We start from the raw sequence: 26,432 nt of genomic DNA, 5'->3' as shown, positions 1-26,432 counted from the left end.
TGAGGCCTCTTGCATGTTTTGGAAATTATCTGTTTTTACAACTTGAAATGGTTTGCGTGGATTGGATTGATGTGTTGGCAATTGATGGGGATGTAAGGAGAGGTCAGTTCCTCCTTGAGCCACCGGTGGTGGGCAGTGTGCACCATGCCCTTGTTATCTCCCCTTTGTCTCTAGCCTTGTGATTAATGAATTCCGGAAAGTGATTGGCTAGATGGACGGTTGTGATGGAAGTGTGAAAGATGATCAATTGCCGTGGGATTGTAGTTACGTGGTGACGATCACGTGGAAGAGCAAACCGGTTTTTATCTACTTCTTTTATTCAAAACGATAACTCATGTTTTTAAACTTAGATATGGGGGCGGGCATGGGCAATGACTGGATGTAGGAGCCTAACCCCTACTTTAGTTTGTTTTGCAGGCTGTTGTTGTCGAAGCTTGGGTACGGAGGATAATCCTTGGAGGACACAATTTGTTTTATTCTATTTAAAGTTTATTTCTTTTTGGCTTGCTTGATTTCACTAAATTTTTGTAACATTATGTATGGTTGATGATGTGTGTGATTGCTTACCACCAAAGTGGAACCCTAGGGTTAGAACCTCCCTTTGAGTTTAGGTCCTAGTGGGCTAGACCTAGAAGACTCACGTAACTTACCATTCAATGAACTTAATGCAAACTTGGGCTAAGAACTAAAAATTGACATAGGTTCTAAAACTCAACTCAACACCACCTTCCTTTCCTCTTATTCGCCTAGTTCGTAATCTTGTGATTACGAGCCAAGCCCACTATACAAGCCCAAGAATTTCAGGCTTATAGATTTCTTGTTCTCCAACCCAAAGGCCTTGTCTCTTTGAGGAATTCTAGGCCCAAAACACTTGCTCTCTAAGTGTCGCGGGCGTAGGGTTCCTTGGAGAGGCGGCGCTGTGGTAATCCGGTCTCCGGGTCGCCACAGAAAAGATGGTATCAGAGCATAACGGTTCTGATAGACCTTGAACTTAAAACCTTTTCGTTGTGTGAAGTTTGTTGGATTGTCTTTAATCCTTATTATTATCATCAACCATACTAAAAGTGTTTTGAAAAATATGTTTTTCAGATTTGAAAAAAAAAATGTCCGACTCCTCCATGGACTCCTCCTGAACCGACAGCACAGCCAAATCCCGTGTGACAGTAGAATTAGAACCCTCCGCCCGGATCGATGTCCCTCGACCCTTTTCTTCTAGTGCTCTTCCTTCTTCCTCCACTCAGCGTCCGAACCCAAAGGTGGTGGAGATGAGGAACTTGATTGCCGAAATTGATAGAGATCTTGAAAGTGTAACAAGGGCAATGATCTTGAAAGTGTAACAAGGGCAATGATAGGACCTGTCTACCCTCGACAAAAGGTCAATATCTTACAGGGGTATATTCGGGAATTCTTGGCGGTGAGAGCTAGACGTCCCGACGTATACGAAAGCTTAAAGGATCGTAATTATCGATTTATACACAGTCTAAATTCCAGGATGCGGGAACGGATGACAATGGACTACTCCCGACCTTGGCACGAGGTTGTTGAGGAGGCCGAGAGAGTTGACGCCTTCTTGGATGAGATATACACTGTGCTCGATGCAGAAGGCGACGGACAACCACTTCCTCTAGAAATTCAAGCAATCAAAGACCGTATCGATCCTGTTGACTATAATAGGGAGCTAGTATTTTATCCCTACGATCCGGAAGATTCAGACTAGAACTTTTGTTAGTAGGACGTTTGTGGTCAATTTGTTAGACCCCCTAGTCTCTAGTCGCTTTTCGAACTCTTTAAGCTCTCTTTTGTTTATTAAACATTCCTAGGTCGCATCTCTATTTTCTTGGTAATATTCCTCAGTCTGAACTTCAATGTTCGTTTTCTAAAGCAAAAAAAAAAAAAAAATTCAACCTTACTGAAAATTCCTGAGTCAATTACTAGACTACCCACTTCGAGCCTTGTCTTGCCCAACCTATTGATCTTCAAAATTCGTGAATTTTTTATGTGATTCTGTTTGGTCAGTTAACTGTGGATCTGGAAATTTTCACCTCTTTCTATCACGAAATAAATTCGGGGTGATTTTTCAAAGTTTGGTCTGCAGTTGATAAAAGATCTCAAAAATCTAGCAGCATTCACGAAACGTTGTTGAGACTTGAATCTTATTTCGAAACAAAGACACACACACTCTCCCACACTTCCCATTCTTTTCCTTTCTCGGACCTAAATAATACCCATCCTCTAATCCTTTTAGTTATATGTTGCCTCATTCAATACCCTTTTAGGAAACGCACCGTTCATTCATCGAGACCGACTTCCTTTTTGTTTGACATTCACATAGTTGAGGTTTCCCTCACTCTTTCTTTCTCCAACTCTTGTTCCCAGAACACTTTCTCGTACTTAGTAGGAATGCCTTCAAGGTAGCTAGAAAATGGACTCTATACCCAATGAAGATCTAATGGCGAATAGGATCGTCCTCGATAGTTTAAGTGCCTTCTTTCCTTCCAAATTGTTACGCTGCCTATTGTCACTTGGTTTTAGCTAGTGGTACTAGACCTGGTATTAGGTAAACTATAGGCTATTTATGGAGGACTCTTGTCAATCGGAAATGAAATTTTAGGATGTCTTGATGTTACCCACTCGAAGGATCAACCTATGACTTCTCGCGGCTCGTGGAGAATTTCGACACTTGGGATCAAAAATTGAGGTTGGATATGCGTGGTACTCACAATGCGTCAACTGAATTGTTGGCGAGATTTGAATGCCATCGGACCAGTTGCACTAATGCACATAACAAATCCAAGGAAATGAAAGCTCGGCCCACTCTGCCATAAACCAAGAAATTCTTGTAATTCCACTGAAATTGAAAAGAAAAAAGATCATACACATTACGGTAGGTGAACCAATACTCCATAGCAGTCGATAAGTGGAATAGTTAATTTCTTCTTTGTTTTTCTTTTTCTCCTTTGTCAATATATGAATGTTGCATTTGGATAATTCATAAAAAAGCAAGGCACTGGTAAGAAGCAGTCGACTGCCAACACAGACATAAAAGTATAAAACGCAAACCTGGGATACGGAAACACGGTCTTGTTTCAGACCAACACAGAGTTACTTAAACTCTTTCTCCTTTGTTCATGTTCTTACACTTGTTCGGTTTATAACTTTATATAGAAGAAGAAAAGGCATCTCAGAAAATAACGAAGCCAACTGACATAATCTTAAACTGAGCCACACTCCACCAAAAAAAAAAAAAATCTGAAAATGTAGCAAAGGAATTCCACAAAACTAACATAACCCAACACGCAAACTATACCAAAGTTTCTATTAGCTTGAAATTAAATTTGGAAACCCAGATTGAAATTGGAAATGCTTCACAACAGCTCTCTCTCTCTCTAACAGTACACCTCAATAATAGATAGGGAAAAAATTTACCTTCACAATTACATGCATGGAGAAGAGCAGCCCACACCTCTCTCTCTCTCTCTCTCTCTCTCCCTCCCTGTGCAAATCCAACACAAGGGTCGGAAAACAAACCCAGAACTCTGCAGATGAAATGCAAACGTTGTCTTTCCAGCTCGAAAACGCTAGAAAACGGTCATGTTCGGATGCAAGAGCGAGAGAAAGGAAAAAAGCTTAGGTTGCTTTTGTCGGTCAGGATTTCTCCTATAAATGGCAGTTGTAATTAATCAAAACAAGGGGCAGAAAAGGTCTTTTCCTAAACCCTTAGTAACAGCAGCAGCAATCCCGGCTTTAATATATAGTATAATATGCTTGATCACTACAACCAATTTATTCACTTGATTTAGAAAAAGCTTATGATTTTCTGAATTTGGACTTCTTCTTCTTCTTTTTTTCTTTTTTTTTTTTTTGTCAAATTTCTATACATCTTTGATGTACTTTCTGAACTGGGACTTTATTAAAGCTTGTCTTTCTAAGTTTGGATTTCACTTAGACTAGATTACTAGAATTATGAACTGCATTACTAGTATCACTTTCCCTCTTATTATTAATGGTAAAGCTGAAGGCTGGTTTAAGCCATCCAGAGGAATCAGACAAGTGGATCATTTATCCCCTTATATTTTCATTCAATGGCGGAACTATATGGGGGCCGGAGTGGGCCCTGGCCCCCCCAATTATTTTGAAAAATGTTGCTAAGCTATTGATTGGCTTGTGTTTTTATCCTAATTAAAAGTAAATTTAACTATAATTTACAATCATGACCCCCCAAATTGAAGTCTTAACAATAATTACTCCTTGTAAACTGATAATTATAATAATTAACTTCATTAGTTGGCTTATTTAGCTTATAGAATTCTATAAATTATTAATTAAGGCACATTTAAAGGAGAATATTAATGGATGCTTAATATATGGCATCGAAAATGAAGAAAAAATAATTTTTCGTTTTTGTTATTCAATATTTGTTTGTATTTGAATTTTATAGTAAATATCAATTGTTGAAAAAAAAAATTTATCAATATTTTTGGCCCCCCCCATTGAGAAGTTTCAGGTTCCGCCACTGTTTTCATTCTCTGCATGGAACTTTTCCTCATAAGACACATAAATAAACTAGCTGAAAAGCTAAAGAATCATGTTGGTCTACTTTCCTCCCCACTAGGATTCAGGATTTCAAATCTAATATTTGTTGATGATTGCTCAGTATTTGCTAAAGCTTCTACTGAAGGAGCTAGGACCATAATAAGAGTTTTGGAAGCTTTTGCTTTAGTTTTAGGACAAAGAATTAATTTTAATAAATCCTCCTTATTCTTTTCCTCAAATGTCCCTAATAATTTGAAGCAGGGTATAGTTAATATCCTGAGAATCCAACAAAAATCTACCATTGGTAAATACCTTGGTATACATAATGTAGTTTTCTGGAAGGGCCCTGCTAATGCAAAAGAATTAATGCTCATAATTACAAATAGGCTTTTCTGGCTGGAAGAAAGAGCTGGCAAGAGTACCTTAATTAAGGCCAATCTTGCCGGAATACCTGCTGTTAATAACAAGATCCAACCACCATGATGAATTATGTAGATTATAGAAGACATTAAAAGGGTCGTCTTGGGTACCTTGACGTATGTCATACTCTTATTTTTTTATTTTTTTTACTTTTAGTAAATTAATATAGTGGAAACCTACTAAACTGGTTTAACAGGTTACCCAATTAAATATCGACATGTGTCATTTTAAAAAATAAAATTTACCATATTAACAACACACTCTTTCTTGATATGTAACATTGTTAAAAATTATGTAACAAGTATTGTCAAAATAATAAATTACACATAGTTGAACTACAATTACAACTTATGACAACAATTGTTGTGGTTATTGTAATTGAGTGGTCAAAGATGTAAATATCATATTTGGACAACTTTTATCAAATTTAAAACCTTGATTATCAAGTGGAGAAGCTCCTTACAATACTAAGTTGTTACATATCTTTTGGTCTAATTTTAATTTTACCATGTTCACAACACAAATGTTGTCAGAATTGTAAAATGGTTGGTAATCTTGTAAATAGTATAGTTTTTGAAGTAATTACTACAATCAGAACAAAAGTTACTGCTTTTACACCAATAGTTGCGAGTTATGGTAAAATATGTAGTCATTGAGTAATTATTCCATTAATGATAAAAATATAAAGATTTACCATTTTGACAACAAATTTGTTGTTGCACTTGTTAAATTGTACATAAATTAGTACATTAGTTTAGGTTGAGTAATTACTATAAATAGGACAAAAGTTACCGCTTTTACATCAATTGTTGTGATTGTGGTAAAATGTGTAGTCATTGTAGTAATCATTTCATTAATGATAAAAACATAAAGATTTACCACTCTGACAACAAATTTGTTGTCATACTTGTTAAATTGTCTATAAATTAGTACATTAGTTTAGGTTGAGTAATTACTACAAATAAAACAAAAGTTACCGCTTCTACATCAAGTGTTGTGGGTTGTGATAAAATATGTAGTCATTGTAGTAATAATTTCACTAAAAGTAAATAAGGTATTCGTTAGAGTAAAGTAGATTCTCATTTGAGTAATTAAGTCTTAAAAGTGGTAATTGTAATAGGTTCTCATTAGAGTAAAGTAGATTCTCATTTGAGTAAATAAGTCCTAAAATAGGTTCTCATTTGACTACATTTAAAACAAATATTATTTATTTTTACACTAATTGTTGTCGTTGTTGTAAAATGCATGTAAAAAGAATTATATTTGGTTAAGGAAACTACTAATGATATAATTAATTGGTAATAAAGACTATTTAACTAATACTAATTTTACGAACTTAGGTTAGAAGGTTTTTGTTTTTAATAAGGAAAAAACGTAATTTTCAATTGTGTAATTGTCCATTAATAACAAGCATTAATTCACTAATAATAAAATTAATTAGTAATATAGACTATTTAACTAAAAGTAATTCGGTGAACCTAGGATAGAAGGTTCTTTTAAAGGTTCTGTATCAATTAATAGTCATATTAGGTTTGATTGTCAATTGATAGAATTGCCAAAATCGTCTATGATCAACTTGCTATCTAAACCCTAAACCCTAAATAATAGGCAGTAGAGAATGATGTTATATTTATATTTTGTATTCTCATAAAATGTAGTTGCGTCTAGTGAATCATAGTGTTTGTTATAAGACATACATCGCGCACTACGTGTGTATCAAGTTCATATTGTAGATAGAACACAAAATCATAGTGTTTTTTGTATGACATACATGCCGCACTATGTACATATCAACTTTCTATTCTAGATAGATGCAAAATCATGGTCTTTTTTTATGAGACATACATGCCGCACTGCGTGTATGTCAAGTTTATATTCTACATAGACGCGAAATTATAGTTTTTGTTATAAGACATACATGACGCACTGCGTGTATATCAAATTTCTATTATAGATTATGTAAGTAGTGAGAGCTAGGTTGATATTAATGCACAACACATATGTATATATATGTGTGTGTGTGTGTGTGTGTGTGTGTGTGTGTGTGTAGTTTTCATGCATATAGAGAGTTCTTCATTCCAACTGAAAAAGCAAGCGAACTTCCATTTTGTGTGTCTAAGACGATTGTAAGCCATTTCAAATACTTGGTACCTTAACTCCTCTTTCTGGAAGTTACAACTCATCTTGTGTTTGTGTTAGGCATTGCATCACTAAAATGTCTTAACTAAATATTGGTACTTATACAAACTATGCAACCAAAGATACTTGAGTTCATTGTATAGTTAAGATACATGAGTGCAATCCCTTAGTGGTAACATTAAGTAGCTACAAACTCAGTTTCTACAGAGTTTCCTCAAACTATAAATTGAAGTCTTTAGGTAATTAATTTTGAAGTCCTTATAAATAATAAATTGGATTAATTTCAGTTTACCCTCCTGGATTAATTTCAGTTTACCCCCTAAACTTTAAATTTTGAATTTTTACCCCCTAAACTTTTCAATTTCAATCAGCCGTGTCCAATTTTTACTGTTCCGTCCAAATTGGACGTTAAGTTTGACTTTTGAGGGTTAAAATGGTCATTTCAACATAAAAAAAAATAAAATTAAAAAAAAAATTCTGTTTTTTTTTTTTTTTTTCTGCTTTTTAGTTTTTTTTTGTTTTTTTTTTATTTTTATTTTTTTTATAATTTTGTCTCCAACCTATATACCACAAGTTATAATAGGTTTATAAAAACAAAAAAAAATACTCTAGGTAGTTGAAAGCCGCTCGCTGGTCTACGATATTTGTAACATATCTCCGATAAAGTGAAGAATTTAGGATATATCCCAAATAAAGTGAATAAATATTTGTAAAAAATAATTTTACACTTTATCTGTAAATAAATATCTGTATATTCCCAATAAAGTGAAGAAATATCTGTGTAAAATCATTTTTGGTCTGCGATATTTGTGATATATATCCAATATTTATCTGTAAATAAATATCTGTAAAAAATGATTTTACACAGATATTTCTTCACTTTATTGGGGATATATCCTAAAATTCTTCAATTTATTGAACATATATCACAAATATCGTAGACCAAAAATGATTTCACACAGATATTTCTTCACTTTATTGGGAATATACAGATATTTATTTACAGATATTTATTTACAGATAAAGTGTAAAATTATTTTTTACAAATATTTCTTCACTTTATTTGGGATATATCCTAAATTCTTCACTTTATCGGAGATATGTCAGAAATATCGTAGACCAGCGAGCGGCTTTCAACTACCTAGAGTATTTTTTTTTGTTTTTATAAACCTATTATAACTTGTGGTATATAGGTTGGAGACAAAATTATAAAAAAAAATAAAAAATAAAATAAAAACAAAAAAAAAACTAAAAAGCAGAAGAAAAAAAAAAAAAAAAAAAACAGAATTTTTTTTTTAATTTTATTTTTTTATGTTGAAATGACCATTTTAACCCTCAAAAGTCAAACTTAACGTCCAATTTGGACGGAACAGTAAAAATTGGACACGGCTGATTGAAATTGAAAAGTTTAGGGGGAAAAAATTCAAAATTGAAAGTTTAGGGGGTGAAATCATTTCACCCCCAAACCTCAGGGGGGTAAACTGAAATTAATCCTAATAAATTTAAGTTTGCAGATTCACAGGTCTAGATTTCCTCAACCGATTCTGCACATTAGGCAGTGAATTGCAAAAAAGTACCAACTTGATTACCACCAAATTGACCCATAAACAAAACTCAATAAGGAAATCTATCGTTCAAGGGGGAAATCCCGCTAAGGAGCAAGTATCTCATCGAGGAGCGGAAATCTCGCTAAGGAGCAAATTTCTCTTCGAGGAGGAGAAATCTTCTTGTTCCAACTTAACCCTAAAGGAAAAAAAAAGGAAAAAAAAAAATTAGAAAGGCTAAGGGCTAAACAAGTTACCAATTTGTTAAATATTTTGAACCATTGGATATATTACTAATCCAATGGTCCAAAATATTTAACAAAATGAGGGTATGACAAACACCAAGGTATCCAAGAATTCTCCAGACATTAAGATGATTTCACGAAGATTTTTCAACCATGTCCTAAGAGAAGCGAATTTTATAGCAGATGCTTGTGCAAACCTAGGTCACAACTGTAGTGGAGAAAAAGTTTGGGGTAACTTTTTACCCCCGAGTGTCTCAAGAGCCGTACTTTTTGATTGATTAGGGTCTGGGTGCCTTAGAGGGGTGCCTGTATTTAATCTTTGTTAATAGTTCCTTATAGAAAAAATAAATATATTCATTAAGCAATCAATAATAATATGACCTCTTGTTTATAGGTAAAGTAAATGTTGGATATCAGGAGCAAAAACAATCTCTAAACATTTCAAGTTGGAATAGTAATAGGGTTGGTTCTGAGGACTTGAGGTAACATAAATTTACGGTGTTTGAGATAATTTTGTATATCAATTATTTTTTTTTAACTAACAAATACAAATAAATATTAAACTGTTTTAGGGAATCGATATTTGGGAGAGAATTTGTTGTGCTTTCATTGATAATAGGGGCCTCTTTATATAGATGTTTACAAGGCATAGTATCAGAGTTGTACATGGAAACATAATCGTACATTGATTGGATATCTGTTAAGATTCTCCGAGATTATCTCTAATACAAACCTTAGCCTATTACAACTAGAGCAAGTAACCTAGAGTTTGGTCTAGACACAAAATCTGGATTTACTTAAACACTCCCCCTTGTGTCGCCCAAACGCGGTGCTCCTCTCGTTGCCTCATTAAAAACCTTGCCGAGTAACAAAAACCCTGTGGGACAAACATAACCTCGGTCGAAGGGGAAAAAGAGCATAACACACCCTTCACGTTTCGAGATCAATATGTAGACATCTCCCCTTGATGTCTGCGTCTCCCCCTGATGACTACGATCCTGGGACTTCGGATAACTTTTGCAAACCAATGCTTGCAACATGTTTCTCGAACGTGGATTTAGGCAATGACTTAGTCAACAAGTCTGTCACATTGTCCTCAGATCTAACCTGGTTCACCTTGATCTTGAGGAGCTTCTGTTGTTGCTTATTGTAGAAGAACTTAGGCGATATATACTTGGTATTGTCGCCTTTGATGTAGCCTTGCTTCATTTGTTCAATGCAAGCAGCATTATCCTCATAAATGCTGGTAGGCTCATTTATGGTAGACTTCAAACCACAATTGCTTCGAACATGCATAACTATGGATCTAATCCATATACATTCATGAACTGCTTCGTGAAGAGTAATAATCTCTGCATGGTTCGAAGAAGTAGCGACTAGAGTCTGTTTAGTAAACCTCCAAGATATCGCGGTCTTACCCATGATGAATACATAACTAGTTTGGGAACGACCTTTGTGTGGGTTAGAGAGGTACCTAGCATCAACAAAACCCTCCAAAACACTTATGTCGTTTTGGGATGGGGAGAGGGAACGCAGACCACTATTTATGGCGTTCTTGGCATATGATGGGTCCGAATCCATCATCTCTCTGTAGAGATAGAACAAACCCATATCAATCGTACCACTTAGGTATTGAAAGATATCTTTAACACTAGTCCAATGGTGTCATGTTGGCATAGAGCTATATCTAGCTACTAAGTTCACGACGAATGAGATGGCAGATATTGTGCATTGTGCTAAGTACAATAATGCGCTTATTGCACTTAGGTAGGGCACTTCCGCCTCTAGCACATCTTCGTCGTCATCTTTTGGATGGAATGGATTCTTCTTTGGATCAAGACTACGGATGACCATTGGGGTGCTTGAAGGCTTAATTGAAATGCCAAAGCATCTTTTGGGTATAAGCTAATTGATGAATTAAGATACCATCTATAAGGTGCTCAAATTCCAAACCGAGGCAAAACCGAGTTCTCCCAAGATCTTTCATCTCAAACTCAGATTTCAAGTGTTCAGCTGTTTCCCTTAACTCTTTAAGGGTGCCAATTATGCTCATATCATCAACATAAACCACTACTGTTGCAAATCCGGAACTTGTTATTTTTATGAACACACATGGGCATTGTTCATTGTTAACATATCCCTTCCCAACCAAATAGTCACTTAGACGTTATACCACATCTGTCCGGATTGCTTCAATCCATATAGTGAGCATTTCAACCTTATTGCAAACTCGCTCTGTGATTTGGAGCTACTTGACTTGGGTAACTGAAGTCCATCCGGAACCTTCATATAAATCTCTGTATCTAGATCCCCATATAGATACGCAGTAACCACATCCATGAGCTGCATGTTCAGTTTTTCAGAAACTACCAAACTGACAAGGTAGCGGAACATAATAACTTCCATTATGGGAGAATATGTCTCATCGTAGTCGATTCTAAGGCGTTGTGAGAAGCCTTGCGCCACAAGGCGAGCTTTGTATCTTACAATCTTGTTTCTCTCATTACGCTTTTTAACGAATACCCATTTATGACAAACTAGTTTGGTGTTGGGCGGTATTGGCACAACTTGCCCAAATACCTTTCTTTTCGCTAGAGAATCTAGTTCTACTTGGATCGCATCTTTCCATTTTGGGCAATTAGCTCTATGATGACATTCATTAATGGAGAATGGTTTGATGTCATCGGTCTCAATAATCTCACGCGCTACAGAGTACGCGAATACATCATCAATGATGATGGAGCTTCGTTCCCACGTCCCATATACACTAGTGTAATTTACAAAGATCTCTACGTTCTCAAGGATAGATTCTGACATTGAGGCGTCCCCCAAAGATGTCCCTTGGATATAACCATAATCCGAAACATTCTCATGGGACGGATTTTAAGTATCGATGATCAAAATATTTGTTTGTGCCTCATTCGTTCTCTTTCTAGGGTGAGTATCCTTCGAACCAATTGGTCTACCGCCCTTCCTAGCAGGACCTGCAGCCACAGACGCCACATCACTGCCAATATGGGTAGTGGCGCCATCTCCTGGTGTCACAGGAGAGGTGTTACGTCTAGTATTTGGGACGTCAATCCTTGTAGGCACATTTGCAGCAGGTTTATGTGATCTCGTCACTTTAGCAACATCAGAAAATGCATCAGGCAAAGTGTATGCTACGTTCTGGAGCTCGATAATTCGCCGCACTTCAAGTTTAGACTGTGCAATACGGGAATCAAGATGAGACATGGTAGGGACAGACCAGGACAATTTCTGTCATTCTTGTTGAACATCTATGTTCTTATCTCCCCTTGACGACGGGAAAACTGTCTCATCAAAGTGACGATCTACAAATCTAGCGATAAATAGATCACTTGTCAAGGGTTCCAAGCAGTGGACGATAGTTGGAGATTCATATCCAACATATATGTCCATTCGTCTCTGTGGAGCCATTTTAGTACGCATTGGCGGCATAATAGGCACATAAATGGCACCACCCAAAAATGTGTAAGTACGAGATATCAGGCTCGTATCCAGTCACTAGGTGTAACGCAGAGTAAGGTTGGGTGGCAGTGGGTAATATACGAATTAGCGTCGCTGCATGCAGTATTACATATCCCCAAGCGGAAATAGGGAGATTGGTGGACATAACCAATGTCTGTGCTATTATTTGTAGTCGTTTGATAGCTGCTTCCGCGAGACCATTTTGGATATGAACATGGGTAACTGGATGCTCTACATTAATCTCCAGTGACATGCAATAGTCATCGAACGTTTTCGATGTAAACTCCCTACTATTATCAAGTCGAACAGACTTAATAGGATGGTCCGAGTAGTGAGCCCGTAGACGGATAATCTGGGCTAGGAGTTTAGCATAAACAGCATTTCGAGTGGACAACAGCGCGACATGTGACCAGCATGTTGACACATCAACCAATACCATAAAATATTTAAAAGGTCCACAAGATGGTTGAATTGGTCCACAGATATCCCCTTCGATTCTCTGTAAGAACGGAATGAGTATTTTTGGATACTTTGCGTAAGACGGTCTCGGTCCTAATGAGGAATTTTGGTTGGGCCTGAGCGTCTGAAGCGCTATTCGAAAAGCATTTTTCATCGATTTTGCATGTTTCACAGGTCCAGAACCAAAACTTAAATTTCAAAAAAATTTCGTTTCAAATGTTGCTCCTAATCTCCGAATTCATATCCGAGATTTAGGAGTCCTAATCTCCGGACTTAGTCTATATTTTCTCATATTCAAAAATTAAAATTTGGTAATTGACTTCTGCCACTAAAATTTTAAATACATCCTCCATCATCTTAAATTGGAAAAGAATCACCAATGATCATTCAGTTATGACCCGTTAGATCTATCGGAAGAATAGTTAACTCACTAAAAAATGCATTTCCAAGTTGAAATTTTTTTACTCTGAAGAAAAAATGATGAATTTTTTTTCAAATTAAACTTTAATATTTAAAAAAAAATTCCTATTTGTTAGAAATTTCATAAATTAAAAAAAAAAGTTGATGTCTAATAACTTCAGAATTTTTCTTTTCTTTTTTTAAGTATTAAGTTGGGAATGTATATTTAGTGTTTTGACAAATATTCCCTCAATTTTAACGGATTCTAACGAGAGATTTAACGACAGTGAGTTAAGTGTATGATAATGTTAAATGTGAGTGAATTAAGTGATATTTTTGAAATGTCAGTGAGTAAAGTCTTGTATAGGTCAACATTCAGTGACTATTTAGAGATTTTTTGCCTCTTAAATTTCTAACTTTTAACAAAAAAATATATTCCAAATTTTAAAAAAAAGATAAAAAAAATAAAAACTCTTAAACATCTTTAACAAAAATATTAAATATTAACCATAAACTCCATATCTAAGAACTTTCTCTAACCCACTTGTTCATGACATACTATGTTTGAGGAAATCTCACTCTCATATTCCTCGTGAAGCAAATATTGTGGTGGGCGCAATTACCTCTCTTGGACATCAATCTCCAAATCCGATTATCTGGCAAGACGAGATTCTCCTTTCGGCTTGCTCGGCTTTTAATTTAGACCAATTTAGTTTTTGTGTACTTAGAGGATTTGTGTTGTAACTTTTTTTCCTCCTAAAAAAATAATAAAAAATTATAAAATTATCTACCCCAATGAGACCGAGATTGTTACAGATGAGTACCTACAGCATTATTCTGAAAGAACTGAATGATTGACAAGATAGGCTCAAGTCACTGTATCTATACCCATTGATAGACACATTGAATGAAGTGTCTTACAAGAATGTAATAAAGATCCGTGTACAAGTGAAGCAAGTAAAAGCAAGGTCATCTATCAAACATTCATTAGTCGTCGAAAATCGCCGATGTGTGTGACTAGCGAGCATTCATTAACCTCCTAATTCTACCTCAATCAGGTCATAATTGACTAGAGGGGAACAAGAAAGAGGGGGGGGGGGGGGGGGAAAGAAAAAAGAACGGCATCTTCATTTCCAACCCTTTACACAATGAACTGATTTGGTTTCCATGAATAATCCGAATGCAGCATATAAATTTCAAACTTTCATTTCATTCGCAAAGGTAAGATGAGAAAGCTTTGAGATTAACAAGAAAAGTTCAAGAAATCATTAATTTGAAAGACTGAAATTCAGACCAAAGGTTCAAAGCCAGTAGAAGTGATAGTTGATATACAAGTTAAGCACACGCATTTTTGCAAGCTAGCAGATCTCAATTAATACATACAGGTGCAAATTATAGCATCACAAGCTCAGGCTCATCATTCTTTTCTCCGATCTTTATCAACATCACAGGTGGTCATCCAGATTTGAATAGCAAAACTGCTTTCTGATCCAGGTAGAAATAGACAAAGTGGTTCGTTTCATGAGTCACATACGAACCTGCACAAAGAAACATGAAAATAACTGAGTGCTTCTTAATCTATGCTAAAAGAATTTTGCATACTTTTTTTTTTGTCTGAGTATAATTGCATAGGTTATACGAATAAAAACCAAAAGATTCCAACTACCGGAGCTAGATAAAAGCAGTTTTCTCTTGAGTTGTTGAATATTTTAATTCAGATCCAGACAAGAAATACAAACTTCGCATAATCCCAAATTAAAACCACAACTTTTATATTCTGAATGGAGCAAGAAAAGAATTAGAAGTCCTTGTTTCATCTGGAGCAGGATGCCATACCAAAGACCAGGAATGCATCAGACACCCCTACATCCTATTCAATGCATCTATCAGGAATGCATTGAACAGAAGTGGTTGCAGCTAGTTCAAACCTAACAACTAAATAAATATAAGAGTGAGCCCAGATTACGAATCATGAATTCAAGAGTAGCTACCCTGTGCTTCTGGGTTCATAACAAACCAAATAGATGGTCGTGGAAGACAATAGAAAAATCACAACGAAATTTTGAACAACTATTCAACCTAGGTGCTGCCTCGCATTTTATTACAAGGGTGTCAAGCTGGGAGTTGGCAGAATAGAAACTGAAGTGTACTTTGGTTACATATGGCAATCTAACCAATTGTTTCATTTCAAAAGAGATTGACCAAATTAATATTCAATTAAATAGAAAATACGCAGCAATGAAAAAACTTCAAAGCAAGGATGGATCTTTAATTTTACAGCAATCTTGTTCAACAGCATGAGCCAAAGCAAACACTGGGAAGCAAATAACAATGTACACACACAGAAGTAGACCAACAAGTATAGACAGATAAAGTAGAGAACAACAGCGAATTGATGGGTAACTATTGCCTGGTAATACATCAAGCATCACCTTTTCATACAAGATTGAGATTATACAAGATTGGCTCTTGACTTTCTGTCACCTACACAGGCCTCTCCACTATTCAGCAGTAGCTGAGTAAGAATATTCATAAACATCCATCCGAAATTATGATCATGTGGAAAATACGCATTAGAAATCAGGGTTTCCCCTATCAGGTTAAGCACTCTTTAATGCCAACAACTGAAGGAAGACATATTTCAGCTAAAGGATTACCAATTAGACCATTCTACTTGTCAATTTGAAACAAACAAAAAAAAAAACAATGAATTGCCAATCGAAGCAGTAAGCCAGGAATTAATCAAAGCTTAGATCTATTCCTTCTCAAACAGCTCTATCCGTTCTCATCAAAACTGCTACTTAAAGCACAACACTTCCATTAGATTTGTTCACCATCACTCAAATTCTATCAGATACTAAATCTTGACCAAAACACCCCGATAAGAGCAAACCAGGCCAGAAAAACGAAACTGAAAATTGAAGGAGTTACCGAAATTGCGACCGACGATGCAATGCCAAGTAGGTCCGTGCCTCGAATCGAACTCCTTCTTTATATGCTCCGCCACGTCCTTCTCTACGCTATGAGTCTCAAATGCCTGAACCAAAAACCCTAATTCCGTAAGCGAAAAACCTATTTCCGAATCAAATCCAGCGATTAACACACAAAAAAAAAAACACAAACGAAGTTCGAGAGAGAGAGAGAGCTAACGCCGATGGCGATTTCGACGGCCTCCTTCTGCATGTCCTGGAACATATCGGCGCTCTTGATGATGACGCGCTTGCCGGTGGAGGTCGTGACCGCTGGCGAGGGCTTCCGGTCGTCGGAATTCGGCTTCGTCGGCACAGTACCGGGAACGCTTCTCTTGGCGTCTTGGCTCATTTCGCCGTCTCCCGGTTCCGATTGAGGTCAACAAATCAAAGGCTTGCTTAGGAAGACACTGGTAGATTTCTGAATCGAGAAGAAGAAGAAGAAGAAGGAGATGCTTTAACACATCCACCTTTTCTTTTTGTTACTTTGAAGTAACTGACTGTGAGTCTGTGAGCGGAAGGAAAGTGTTCTTTTCCTTGTCGTTTTCTTATTTACCGCGGTGTTTTTACAGCGCATACGGGAACTTCTGGCAGTTACATAAACAGTGAGAAGAGAATCGATTCCCTGACGACGATACGCAAGTTTTACCGCGAAGTAGGGTAATCGGAAAGCGACGCAACGGTGTCGTATTCCTGAGTTTGCTACCAAATTTTAATTATTTCAGTCTGCATTTTCAGTTCCAACTCATCGTTCAACTACAGGACCGACACCGACAGAGAAAACACTCTTTCTTTTTGTCTATTTTTGTGTGTGTTGAAAATAGAACAAGAGGCCCGATACAATTTAATCTAATGATGTAAGTCTCTTCTTTATAAATAAGAGGTCGTAAATTTAACTCACAAAGAATTAGTTGTAAACTTATAATTCTCAGTATGTAATCAAAACAAAAAATTAAACAAGAAATTTCGATAAATGCTCTCACCCCAAATTACCCTTCAACATTTCGAAGTAACTTTAAGGGTAAAATCCTCAAATGGTACCCGAACTATGACGAAATGCACTTTTTGGTACCTATAAATTTTTAGAGAGTCTAGTGGTACCTGCACTATTCCTCTGTTAGCCCTTATAGTACTTCCGTCCATTATTCCGTTAAAAAAGCCTACGTGGCGGCCATGTGAGATTCATGTGAGTAAAATAACAAGGGTAAAATGGTCTTTTCATTCATATATAGAATTATGGTATATAGTATATTGAAGGTCTATAATTAAAAAGTAATTTGACACATAAAAAAATTAAAATAATACCCAATCCGTTCTTCACTATTCTCGGGTTACTTGGGGTAATTAATTTAAGTATTTTGTTTGTGTTTAGTTATTTTTTATAAAAATTTAATATATATTCATTTGGTCAACTAATGACATAATTTTTTCTCAAACAATTAATAGGATTAACCAATGGAAGTAGTAAGTAAATGTAGATATTCACTAATTAAATTCAATTCTAGCTCTTTTTTTTTTTTTAACCAAGTTTAATTTAGTTTTATAAAATATTTGTAAAAAAATATAATTAAAAAATAGAGTTTTACGATTTTATCCCTACTTTAACGGAATAATTGACGGAAATACTAAAATGGCTAACGGAGAGATATTACAGGTACCACTAGACTCTCTGAAAATTTGTAGGTATCAAAAAGTGCATTTCGTGATAGTTCGGGTACCATTTGAGGATTTTACCCTAACTTTAATAGTTAAAAACATAAAACCTTATACCCCTTTATACACGAGGTCACAACTCACAAGTTTGATTGCTCGATCTCGCCAGTGTTTGATAAGTAAATCAAAGCCGTTATTGTAAATTTGTAACAATGAAACCATTAAGATTCTGTTATAGTTACAAGCATGCAAAATATCAAGTTCCGTCTTAACCTTTAAAGCAATCATGAAGAGGATGCCGTTTGGTGCTACTCAAAAGATGGGCGTTAACATTCGTCCCTCTGTTTGGTTTAGACTTCATCCTCAGAGTCCTCCACAACTCTGTTGACTCTCTTCAGCCTCTTGGCACTGGGAGGATGATCATCTCCATCTTCATTGTCAGAGCCTGAATCCTCCACAGCCGGAGGACTATTAAGATAATCCGGTGACAAAACCCTATCTGACGCATTTCCTTCATTATCATCAAGATCCTCAGCAGACTCATTTTCAACTGCATTCATATTGTCATGGTTTGCTTCAAGACTCGGAGCATTTTCTTCTTTCCTGCTCTCCTCATTTAGTTTGATTCTGAAGTCTCGTGCAGTGCTACGCTTGGCATTCCTTAATAAATTTACTTTGGTCACCTTGCTAAGCTGGATGAGATATTTCTCATAATCTTCTATCTGAAATATGAGGTCGGGGATGCATCTGTTCTCCCTCTTTATTTTGTTGATAATTCCCTTTTTATTGGCATTCTCTTGTTGTTTCTGCAATACAAGTATGATGGAACCCCAGCATCAGGTAAACAGTTATAACATTTAACATGTGATAGTGCAAGTAATGTGAAGAGTGAGTGACATAAGACGAACAATGCAAAGAGAATCAGAATTATACCTTTTGCATAATTTCCACGAAGATATACAGAGGAACTGTCAGCTCCTTGCAAGTTACCTCCACAAGCTTCTGAAACTTGAGGCTCGGAAAAATCTGTTTACAACCTTTTGTAGCGATCCTAAGCTTTGACATCTGAGCTAAATGCTTGTAAAACCTTGCTGCCAGTCGCAGCACATGCTCAGCTTGTGTATCTGTACAATTTAAATCAATGTGCATAAACAGGAGTGAGAGACAATATTCTAGTAAATCAATACTAATTACAGTAACTGCATATACCATTCAGGCTCATTGAAACAAAAGATGAGAGTACTTTCACCACTGCTTCTGCCCTAGCATAGAGATTTTCCTCAAATGCCAACTCAGGACATTCCTCACTGTTCTGATTCAGATGAATCCCTTTTTGGGAGACTAAAGAGAATGTCTTCAATCTTTTGATGGCCCAATCCATGTCAACTACAACTGCTTCAACAATGTGCAGTATACAGGAATTTATTGCCGAACTTGTTTGATGGTTTATGAGGGGGTATATCTCAGACACCTCCTCTGGAGTATCTCCCTCTGATCCAATAACCTGTAACAACTCCCTAGCCATGTCTTGAGATATAGCTAGATCATTTGGAGGGGAGCTTAAACTTATAGCAAGTGTCACAACACTTTTTCCAACCTTTGTGTTTTTTATTTCATTGTTTTTGCAAAGACTAATAGCCCAAGCTCCATGGGAGTTCCTCAATTGGCATGGCAATTTTCCCCCAATCATCAATATCAGGTCACAAATAATCTGAAAGAAAAAAAAAATCTTTAAAAATCAATAAATCTTCAGTAGGAAAAGAAAAATATATAAATCAGCAAACTCCCAACTGCTGGTTACCTCAACTTCACCAAATAATGAAACTGCAAGAAGCTCAGAAAATAGAGGCTTCAATGTCTTCAAAATGAACAGTTCTTTGCTCCTTATATGTGGATCCTCAATTCTAGAGGCTCTTTCGCATTCAGTTTCCAAATCAGCATCCTGAAGAATGGAAATTGACACCATGTCTTCAAGCAAACCAGTCAAGTCTGAATTAGAACAAATCATTATCAATTCCTTCAAGCAAATCAAGGCCAGATGAAGATGCTCCCTTTGTCCGACATCTTTTTTCCCCTTCGCTTCCTTTTTCTTTTGATCCATCACCAACTTTGGCCCTGATTTGAACAAAGAAAATAGTTTCAACAAGGGGGACCCCAGGATCTTGATTTCCCCATAGATTAAAGTTCTCAAAGGGTCTTCATTTCGCAGAAGAAGGGAAGATTTTATATGACTAAGGGACACATTCAAGACAAAAGAAATAAATTCAGAGCTGCATTTGGATGTCTTGCTGGTAGACTGACTATGCATTTGGGAAGCTTCAACATTATTATAATAATCAGTATCAAGTAGTCTCAACAGTGTTTGCAATATCTGGTATATGCTTGAAGTTGCAAAGAAGGAAATCCGTCCTTGCATTTCTTTAGAGTGGCTTGAATTGGTGTTGTTCAGTATATCGTGAGCGGGAGTGCGAGTACTCCCTTTTCTTACTGCAGTACTCTTGCTGGAGAAACATGTATCCTTATTGAGTGAATGATGAAGCTCAACAAACTGAATAAGCTCCTTTTCAAGATCTAATTTCGTTCTATCCGATGCTTTGTCCAACTCAGTAGCAATAGCATTCACGAGTACTTCAATAATTCCTGATAAAACAAAAGCGGAGCATTTTCTTTTGTTGTCTTCAAAAGATGAAGAGCCTCCATCCTGAGTTTGACCAAAGATGCCTGATCTGACACAAAAAGAAACCGACTGTTAAGGAGGATTTTATCTTAAATAGGAATAGCCAATCACTGTTTAGTTCACCCCTTCTTCAGGGAATTATTCATAATGTTGGAAACAATAACTTGAAAGTTTCACCATGACTCACAAGGCCATAACAATCATTTTGGTAGTGGAGAAAGGGAGAGTAGTGGCAATCCCCTTCAAATGATGAAACTAGAGTATGAAAACCCTTCTTTTTCATTCCTTGGATATTACCAAATAGGAAAGATGAACTGATCTTCTCCGTTGTTCATAACTTAATTCCTTTTAACTGTTCCTTATAAACCAGCCAATAAACAGAGTAATTTAATGAAACCTAGCTGGGATGCAGGTAATGTATCTCTGACAAAACATAATACACTTCTTTTTCTTTTTCTTTCTTTTTTTTCCTTTTTGCTTAGTGTTCTACCAAGTGCAAATTCCCTGTAATACAAGAATATTTAACAAAGCACTCCCCCTATTTCGCAATAACAGATGGGTGATAGAAAAGAGGGAGGGGAGATATACCGTAGGTTAATAAAGCCTACCTTCAATATTCTGATTTCGTAGAGACTTCCGAATCTTCAAGAAAGAACTGTAGAATGAGTCAGCAGACGAATTTCTTCCTACCTGCGAAGGGGTTTGAGATTGATTAAGAGATCATCTTCTCTTTGAATCATAAAAAAGAAATCATGTCTGCATCCGAGAAGAATACGAAAGACACAACAAAATCATAAATATCATGAGTGTTCTTCACTAGAATTCACATACCTCGTTTTCTTGTGAAAGGGAGAAACCCAAACATGCCCATGAAGAATTCAAGGCTTTCTCAGTTTTTCCATTTGGTTGTAGAAGTAACATCCAAGAAACACAAGACAGAAGGCAATCTAAGGGCTCTTCAACATAAGCTTTGCCACTCTCTGATTTTATGCAGCAGCTAATTCCTAATTGAACATCTGCATCCTGCTAAGATAGTACTTCAGTGTTAAGCATAGAATATAGGTTAATTGTCTCAGCTATGTGATGCATAAGTAGCATTATTAAAGTTTCTTTCCATGACATTTGGCATGTAAATCAGAAGTCTAACCCAATAATGAATCAAAACTTGGGATAATATACAGCAAACAGCTTCAGAAAAGCAGAAACCAGAAGCATCTGCAGTCTACCTCTTTAAAAAAATGGAGGAAGTGAGGCAACAAAAAATCAAAGACAGCCCCCCCACTAGATGGGTCCATCAACACAAGCTTCACAAGTCCATAATACATGACTTCTTTGACACTTGCCTAAAAAAGAAGAAACCCCATAATAGTCAGAGACAATATTCAAACAAAAGGAGGATAGGTTAATGCAAATGGGAAACTCAAGATAAATACAGTACCGGTTGATAAAGACATCTCTGCAATAGACCACAGAGCTCTTGAAACAGGCCTCCCCCAACATTGTAGGGTATCTCAGATTGCTGACTGCTACTGGCTTGGCTAGATGACTCTTGAAAAGACAACAAATCATCTTTCTTGGATTGCTTTTCGGCCAGAATCAAATCAATAATAGCATTGGTTGCTGCAAGACGAATTGTATCTTCTCGTCTAAACATCGCCTTACGCATTACCAAAATAGTGTAATCCTGCATCATCAAATTAAACAAGTACATAAATATACTTCAACAAAATTCTAGCTTTTATAATAAGGACTTTTTACTCAAGATATGGCTGTATGAGAGATTGTTTCAGCACAGTTCACAATGCCCGGGTCATACATCATCTCATTGAAAATGTAATTTATAGTATTGAATATTACAAACTGTTGTTTGACTTTTCAATTTTAAAAAATGGGGATTTCGGTGCTCATTCCAGGTAATTATAGTAAAGATTAGCTTCCCAATACTGCATAAGGAATTTGTATCACAATTCACAAGTATGAAATAAATGGAACAATAAGGACCTTGAGATCACGGCTGAACTTGATGAGAGGCAACAAAGCAGTAACAAGTTGAGCAGCAACCTTGCCATGCATGAAAGTGAAGTAATCCAACAATTCCTTTAGCCGGGAAACATGTTCTAACATGGGGTACGGATAACTTTGAGCTAGATTACTGAGAAGTCTGCACATAAAATTACTTTTACTTTTTAACATAAAATACAATTTACATCAAAGCTCGGTAGTTGACTTCAATTACCTTATGATAACCATGCTCTGCTCTGGCTTCAAAGAAAGGATCCGAAATTTACACTGCTCAATAATCTATAGGAAATTCAATAAATTAGTTAATGGTGTGTGATTGTAAAAGATTTAGTTATAGACGTCAACTGCTTAAACATGATTTCCCAAAAAAAGGACATCTTCCAATTGCATGCTATCAGCTTTTTCAAATTGAATTTCATTTAAAGGAAAAACAAAATGACTGTCAGAATTTTCTTCATACCAAATTCATATATTGATGTACTTGAAAAATAATCAATATCCTACAGCTAAACATGTGAGGAAGTTGCACAGCTCTTTTCTTTTCTTTTCTTTTCTTTTTTTCTTTTTTCTTTTTTTGAGAATAAGGATGTTGCACAGCTCTACAAGAGATAAAGGCCCAGTAGTATTATGCACACCATATAAAGATATTTTATAATTAGCATTCTATACAACCATTCTCTTCTTTTTCCCTCCCCAACCCTACCCTAAAATTACATATAGGATTAACATTTTTAATATGATTCAATAGATATTAGTTTCACTGACCTCATTTCTAGCCATATCATGGGCCACAAATATAGCTTTTAGCATCTGAATAGCAAGCTCCTCAATGCCTACCAAACCACTTAAATTGCAGAGCTCTTTATGGTTTCCCTCTTCCACTGACTCTAGCAATACAAAAGCAAACTGCAAAATGCTAGGCACAATGTGTTCCCTTCCATAGTTGCTCTCATTAACCTAAAACCAACCGAAAAAAACATGAAAACTACATAACTTATGTGTATTAACATATATTTCAAACAACTGTGTCTCCTATAAGAAAAATAACATACAAGAGGCAATTACCGCTCTTAACATGGCCTTCTCGACCACTTTGACATTGTGCAGATATTCTTCCTTCATGTCATCTGGTATCCATTTACATTCTCTGAAAGATATGAAAGAGTTTGCAGATAGTTACCTACCCAAGGCAACACAAAGTAACATTTTTTTTTAAAGAGAAAAAATACAAACATAATGTTAGAATCGCCCAGTTATTAAAAACCAGGAGTTCGAACTACATGGAAAGGTATTCATGCAACCTAGGCTGGCGTTTGGATAATCCTAAATATCACTAGATCAAATGCTACGGTATCAAATGAACGGATTATGTACTAATTCATAGAAATTATTCACACCAGGATTCAATGAAAATTAAACATATAATAAAACTAAAAGCATCCAACCCTTACTTAGCAAACTTGTAATCACGGTATGCAGTTAGAATCGCAATTTTCAAAGCCCCCATTGATGCCTCACCAAACCTCCTCACTCTCGAAACCGATAACAAAACAGCAACAGTAAAATGATTGAAAGCTCTAAGATCAGACTTTACAAGCCCCATCACCTCTTGTCCCAATGAAGGGTCCTGCTTCACCGCAAAGTTGACATGCAGCAAAACAGTCCCTTCCACTTGCCTGACTATAGAGCTCGCCTTCTTCCTCCCCATTTTCGACCCAAAAAACATCACAATCCCTTCAATCACATCCTTCTTAACAAACCCTTTCGACGCCAAAACCAGCAATTGGTAGACAAGCGACGGCAAGTCTTGTAAGTCTAAGCTAGACATTCCATCGAACACCTTGTCTACAAACTCTCTGGCCCTCAATTTATCAAGAACAGGAAAGTCCCTTACGATCGAAACCATCTTGATCAACAGTCCTTTGGACCAATTGAGCTCCAGAATCTGATCGAGCACCGAATTGACGACATGGCCGCCGCGTTCGACCTCGTCGGAGCTTCGAATCAAGCTCAAGCACCGGGGGAGGAGATCGAGGATCTGGGCGTTTTCGGAGTCGGTAATTTGGGGGAAAAATGACAAAATGGGTTCTATTATTTGGGGGAGATGAGAAGTGGGTACGTGGGGTAATAGGGTGTGGAAGAATTGGAGGGTCTTGAGGGAGTTGGGGTCGTGTGGGATTTGAAAGGAGGTGAAGAGGTGGGTGTAGGAGAGGAGGAGAGAGGAGAGGAGTGTAGAGAGAGAGTGGGTTTGGGGAGATTGGGAGATGAGGGAGAGGAGAGAGAGTGTGTAGTCGGAGACTGGTTTTGATGGTGAGGAGGATTGAGAGCGGGAAGTGAGGTAGGATAGGAGGGTTGGGTGGGATTGGGTGGAGAGAAAGGAGGAGGGGATTGGGGCGCAGGACTGGGCTAAGCGGATGATATCGGAGTCTGTTAGAAATGGTGAGGAGGGTGTGGTTGCGCTCATGGTGGCGGTTGAGCGGAGCTGCGAAAGGGATCTGGGTTTTGGGGTTGCAGAGAGGGTTGTGGGTTTTTTCGCGCGGCTTCTGGCGCTTTTGAAATCTTTTAATTGCGCGCTTCTATCACCACTCACTAAGCTAACCAAGTGTTAGACTTTTTGACTTACGAGGTACGTTATCACTTAGTAAAATGTCACGACTAGTCAAGTTTTTAGTCAAAAATTTGACTAAAAACTTGACTAATCGTGATATTTTGTTAACAGTATCTGACCAGTCAACATTAATAGTAGAAATACAAGACAAAAAAGCCAACCTCAATAGTAGAAATACAAGACAAAAAAGCAGTGAATAGTTTTGACCGGTCAAGCTCAACGGGTGAACTTACTCTAAAACAAAATTTATGCATATAACTATTCCGTAGCTATTAAGTAGTCTGTTGGAGATGATTACTAAATATTTAATATATGTTATAATAGCTAAAATAGTTATTTAGTTAAAATAACTAGTTTGTTGGAGATGATTACTAAGTATTAAATGCTGAGGTGATTACTAGATATAGCTACCTACACCAGGTATATAAGTTGCTACCTAACCATTTAAATAGCAGCCTAAGCTAAAACTTTAATACTTACTTTAATTATTGGGGGTTATATTTATGTAACAGGCCTAAAAGTAATAACTTTAAAACTTAATTGATTAATTTGTTGATGATAATTGATAACTAGTGTCATCTGCTTAGAACTTAGTTTTTTTTTTTTTTTTGAATGAAATTCAACATTTCTCATTAATAGTCTCAAGCTAGAGTAGTACATTACACACCTTTCCATTGCCTTGAAAAACATAGAGCAAATAAGAAAATGTGATATATATATATAGGACTAGTACCACTCATTAACGAACACTCATGCTCACTTATTAAAAGCAAGCCTATAAACTATGAACATAAAAACATAGAAAATAGGCAGAGTATCAGAAAACAAAGTAACTCCAAATTTTCTCCTTGCCCTTGACACTAGGGCTAGGAGGTTTAGTTAGGAAAGCAAAGCTCGCTTCCTGTGCAGCAGCAACCTTCTTCTGTTTTGGGGGGTTCTTGTTCTTTGCTCCAAGAGGTCTTCCACACTTCCTCTTTGTTTCAGCAGTACCAGCCCCCTCAGACTTAGGTACCAAAATGCTTCCCGGAGCTTCAATCAAACCCAGTGAACGAGCATTAAATTTGGAGCTAAACTCTGGCATCTTTAATTTTTTTGTTGGAGCCTCAGCACTACCCGCGTGAGTGAACAGCTCAGGCAGGAGCACCTTGAGCTTTGTGGGGGACTGATAATCAGGCTGTCTGTCACGCTTGAAGGAGCCTCCGCTTCAATGGGGACTAAAGCCAGCGTGGTATCCTCCACATCTTTACTGGAGAACGATTTGCTGTCTGAACCCCT

General features: G+C 36.7%; 2 protein-coding genes across 2 annotated transcripts; both read right to left on the bottom strand.

Moving 5' to 3' along the window:
• Positions 1–14,464: 14,464 nt before the first annotated feature.
• LOC112196212 (dynein light chain 1, cytoplasmic) lies at positions 14,465–16,688 on the bottom strand. Its single transcript, XM_024336524.2, has 3 exons — positions 16,379–16,688; positions 16,160–16,265; positions 14,465–14,766 (listed from the first exon to the last, which is right to left on the bottom strand). The coding sequence occupies exons 1-3, from the start codon at positions 16,547–16,549 to the stop codon at positions 14,684–14,686; spliced, it is 360 nt and encodes a 119-aa protein (XP_024192292.1). The 5' UTR covers positions 16,550–16,688; the 3' UTR covers positions 14,465–14,683.
• Positions 16,689–17,972: 1,284 nt separating this feature from the next.
• LOC112196294 (Fanconi anemia group I protein) lies at positions 17,973–25,135 on the bottom strand. The gene is made up of 13 exons (XM_024336607.2): positions 24,001–25,135; positions 23,615–23,696; positions 23,315–23,506; positions 22,764–22,828; positions 22,529–22,688; positions 21,966–22,211; positions 21,754–21,870; positions 21,359–21,550; positions 21,136–21,217; positions 19,652–20,571; positions 19,060–19,561; positions 18,784–18,974; positions 17,973–18,656 (listed from the first exon to the last, which is right to left on the bottom strand). The coding sequence occupies exons 1-13, from the start codon at positions 25,011–25,013 to the stop codon at positions 18,201–18,203; spliced, it is 4,218 nt and encodes a 1,405-aa protein (XP_024192375.1). The 5' UTR covers positions 25,014–25,135; the 3' UTR covers positions 17,973–18,200.
• Positions 25,136–26,432: the final 1,297 nt, after the last annotated feature.

The sequence above is a fragment of the Rosa chinensis genome, chromosome 4, assembly GCF_002994745.2.
Source record: "Rosa chinensis cultivar Old Blush chromosome 4, RchiOBHm-V2, whole genome shotgun sequence".
NCBI lineage: Eukaryota > Viridiplantae > Streptophyta > Magnoliopsida > Rosales > Rosaceae > Rosa > Rosa chinensis.
Note: the sequence above shows the minus strand (reverse complement) of the source record. Positions and strands in the feature narration are given on the sequence as shown.

Coding starts and splice junctions, on each gene's coding strand:
- LOC112196212 (XM_024336524.2), bottom strand. CDS start 16,549: ATGAGCCAAGACGCCAAGAGAAGCGTTCCCGGTACTGTGCCGACGAAG. Junction 16,266..16,378: donor CCGTCGAAATCGCCATCGGC/GTTAGCTCTCTC, acceptor TTTTTGGTTCAG/GCATTTGAGACTCATAGCGT. Junction 14,767..16,159: donor CATCGTCGGTCGCAATTTCG/GTAACTCCTTCA, acceptor TTCTTTGTGCAG/GTTCGTATGTGACTCATGAA.
- LOC112196294 (XM_024336607.2), bottom strand. CDS start 25,013: ATGAGCGCAACCACACCCTCCTCACCATTTCTAACAGACTCCGATATC. Junction 21,871..21,965: donor AGAGATGTCTTTATCAACCG/GTACTGTATTTA, acceptor CTTCTTTTTTAG/GCAAGTGTCAAAGAAGTCAT. Junction 18,975..19,059: donor TGTTTCAATGAGCCTGAATG/GTATATGCAGTT, acceptor TAAATTGTACAG/ATACACAAGCTGAGCATGTG.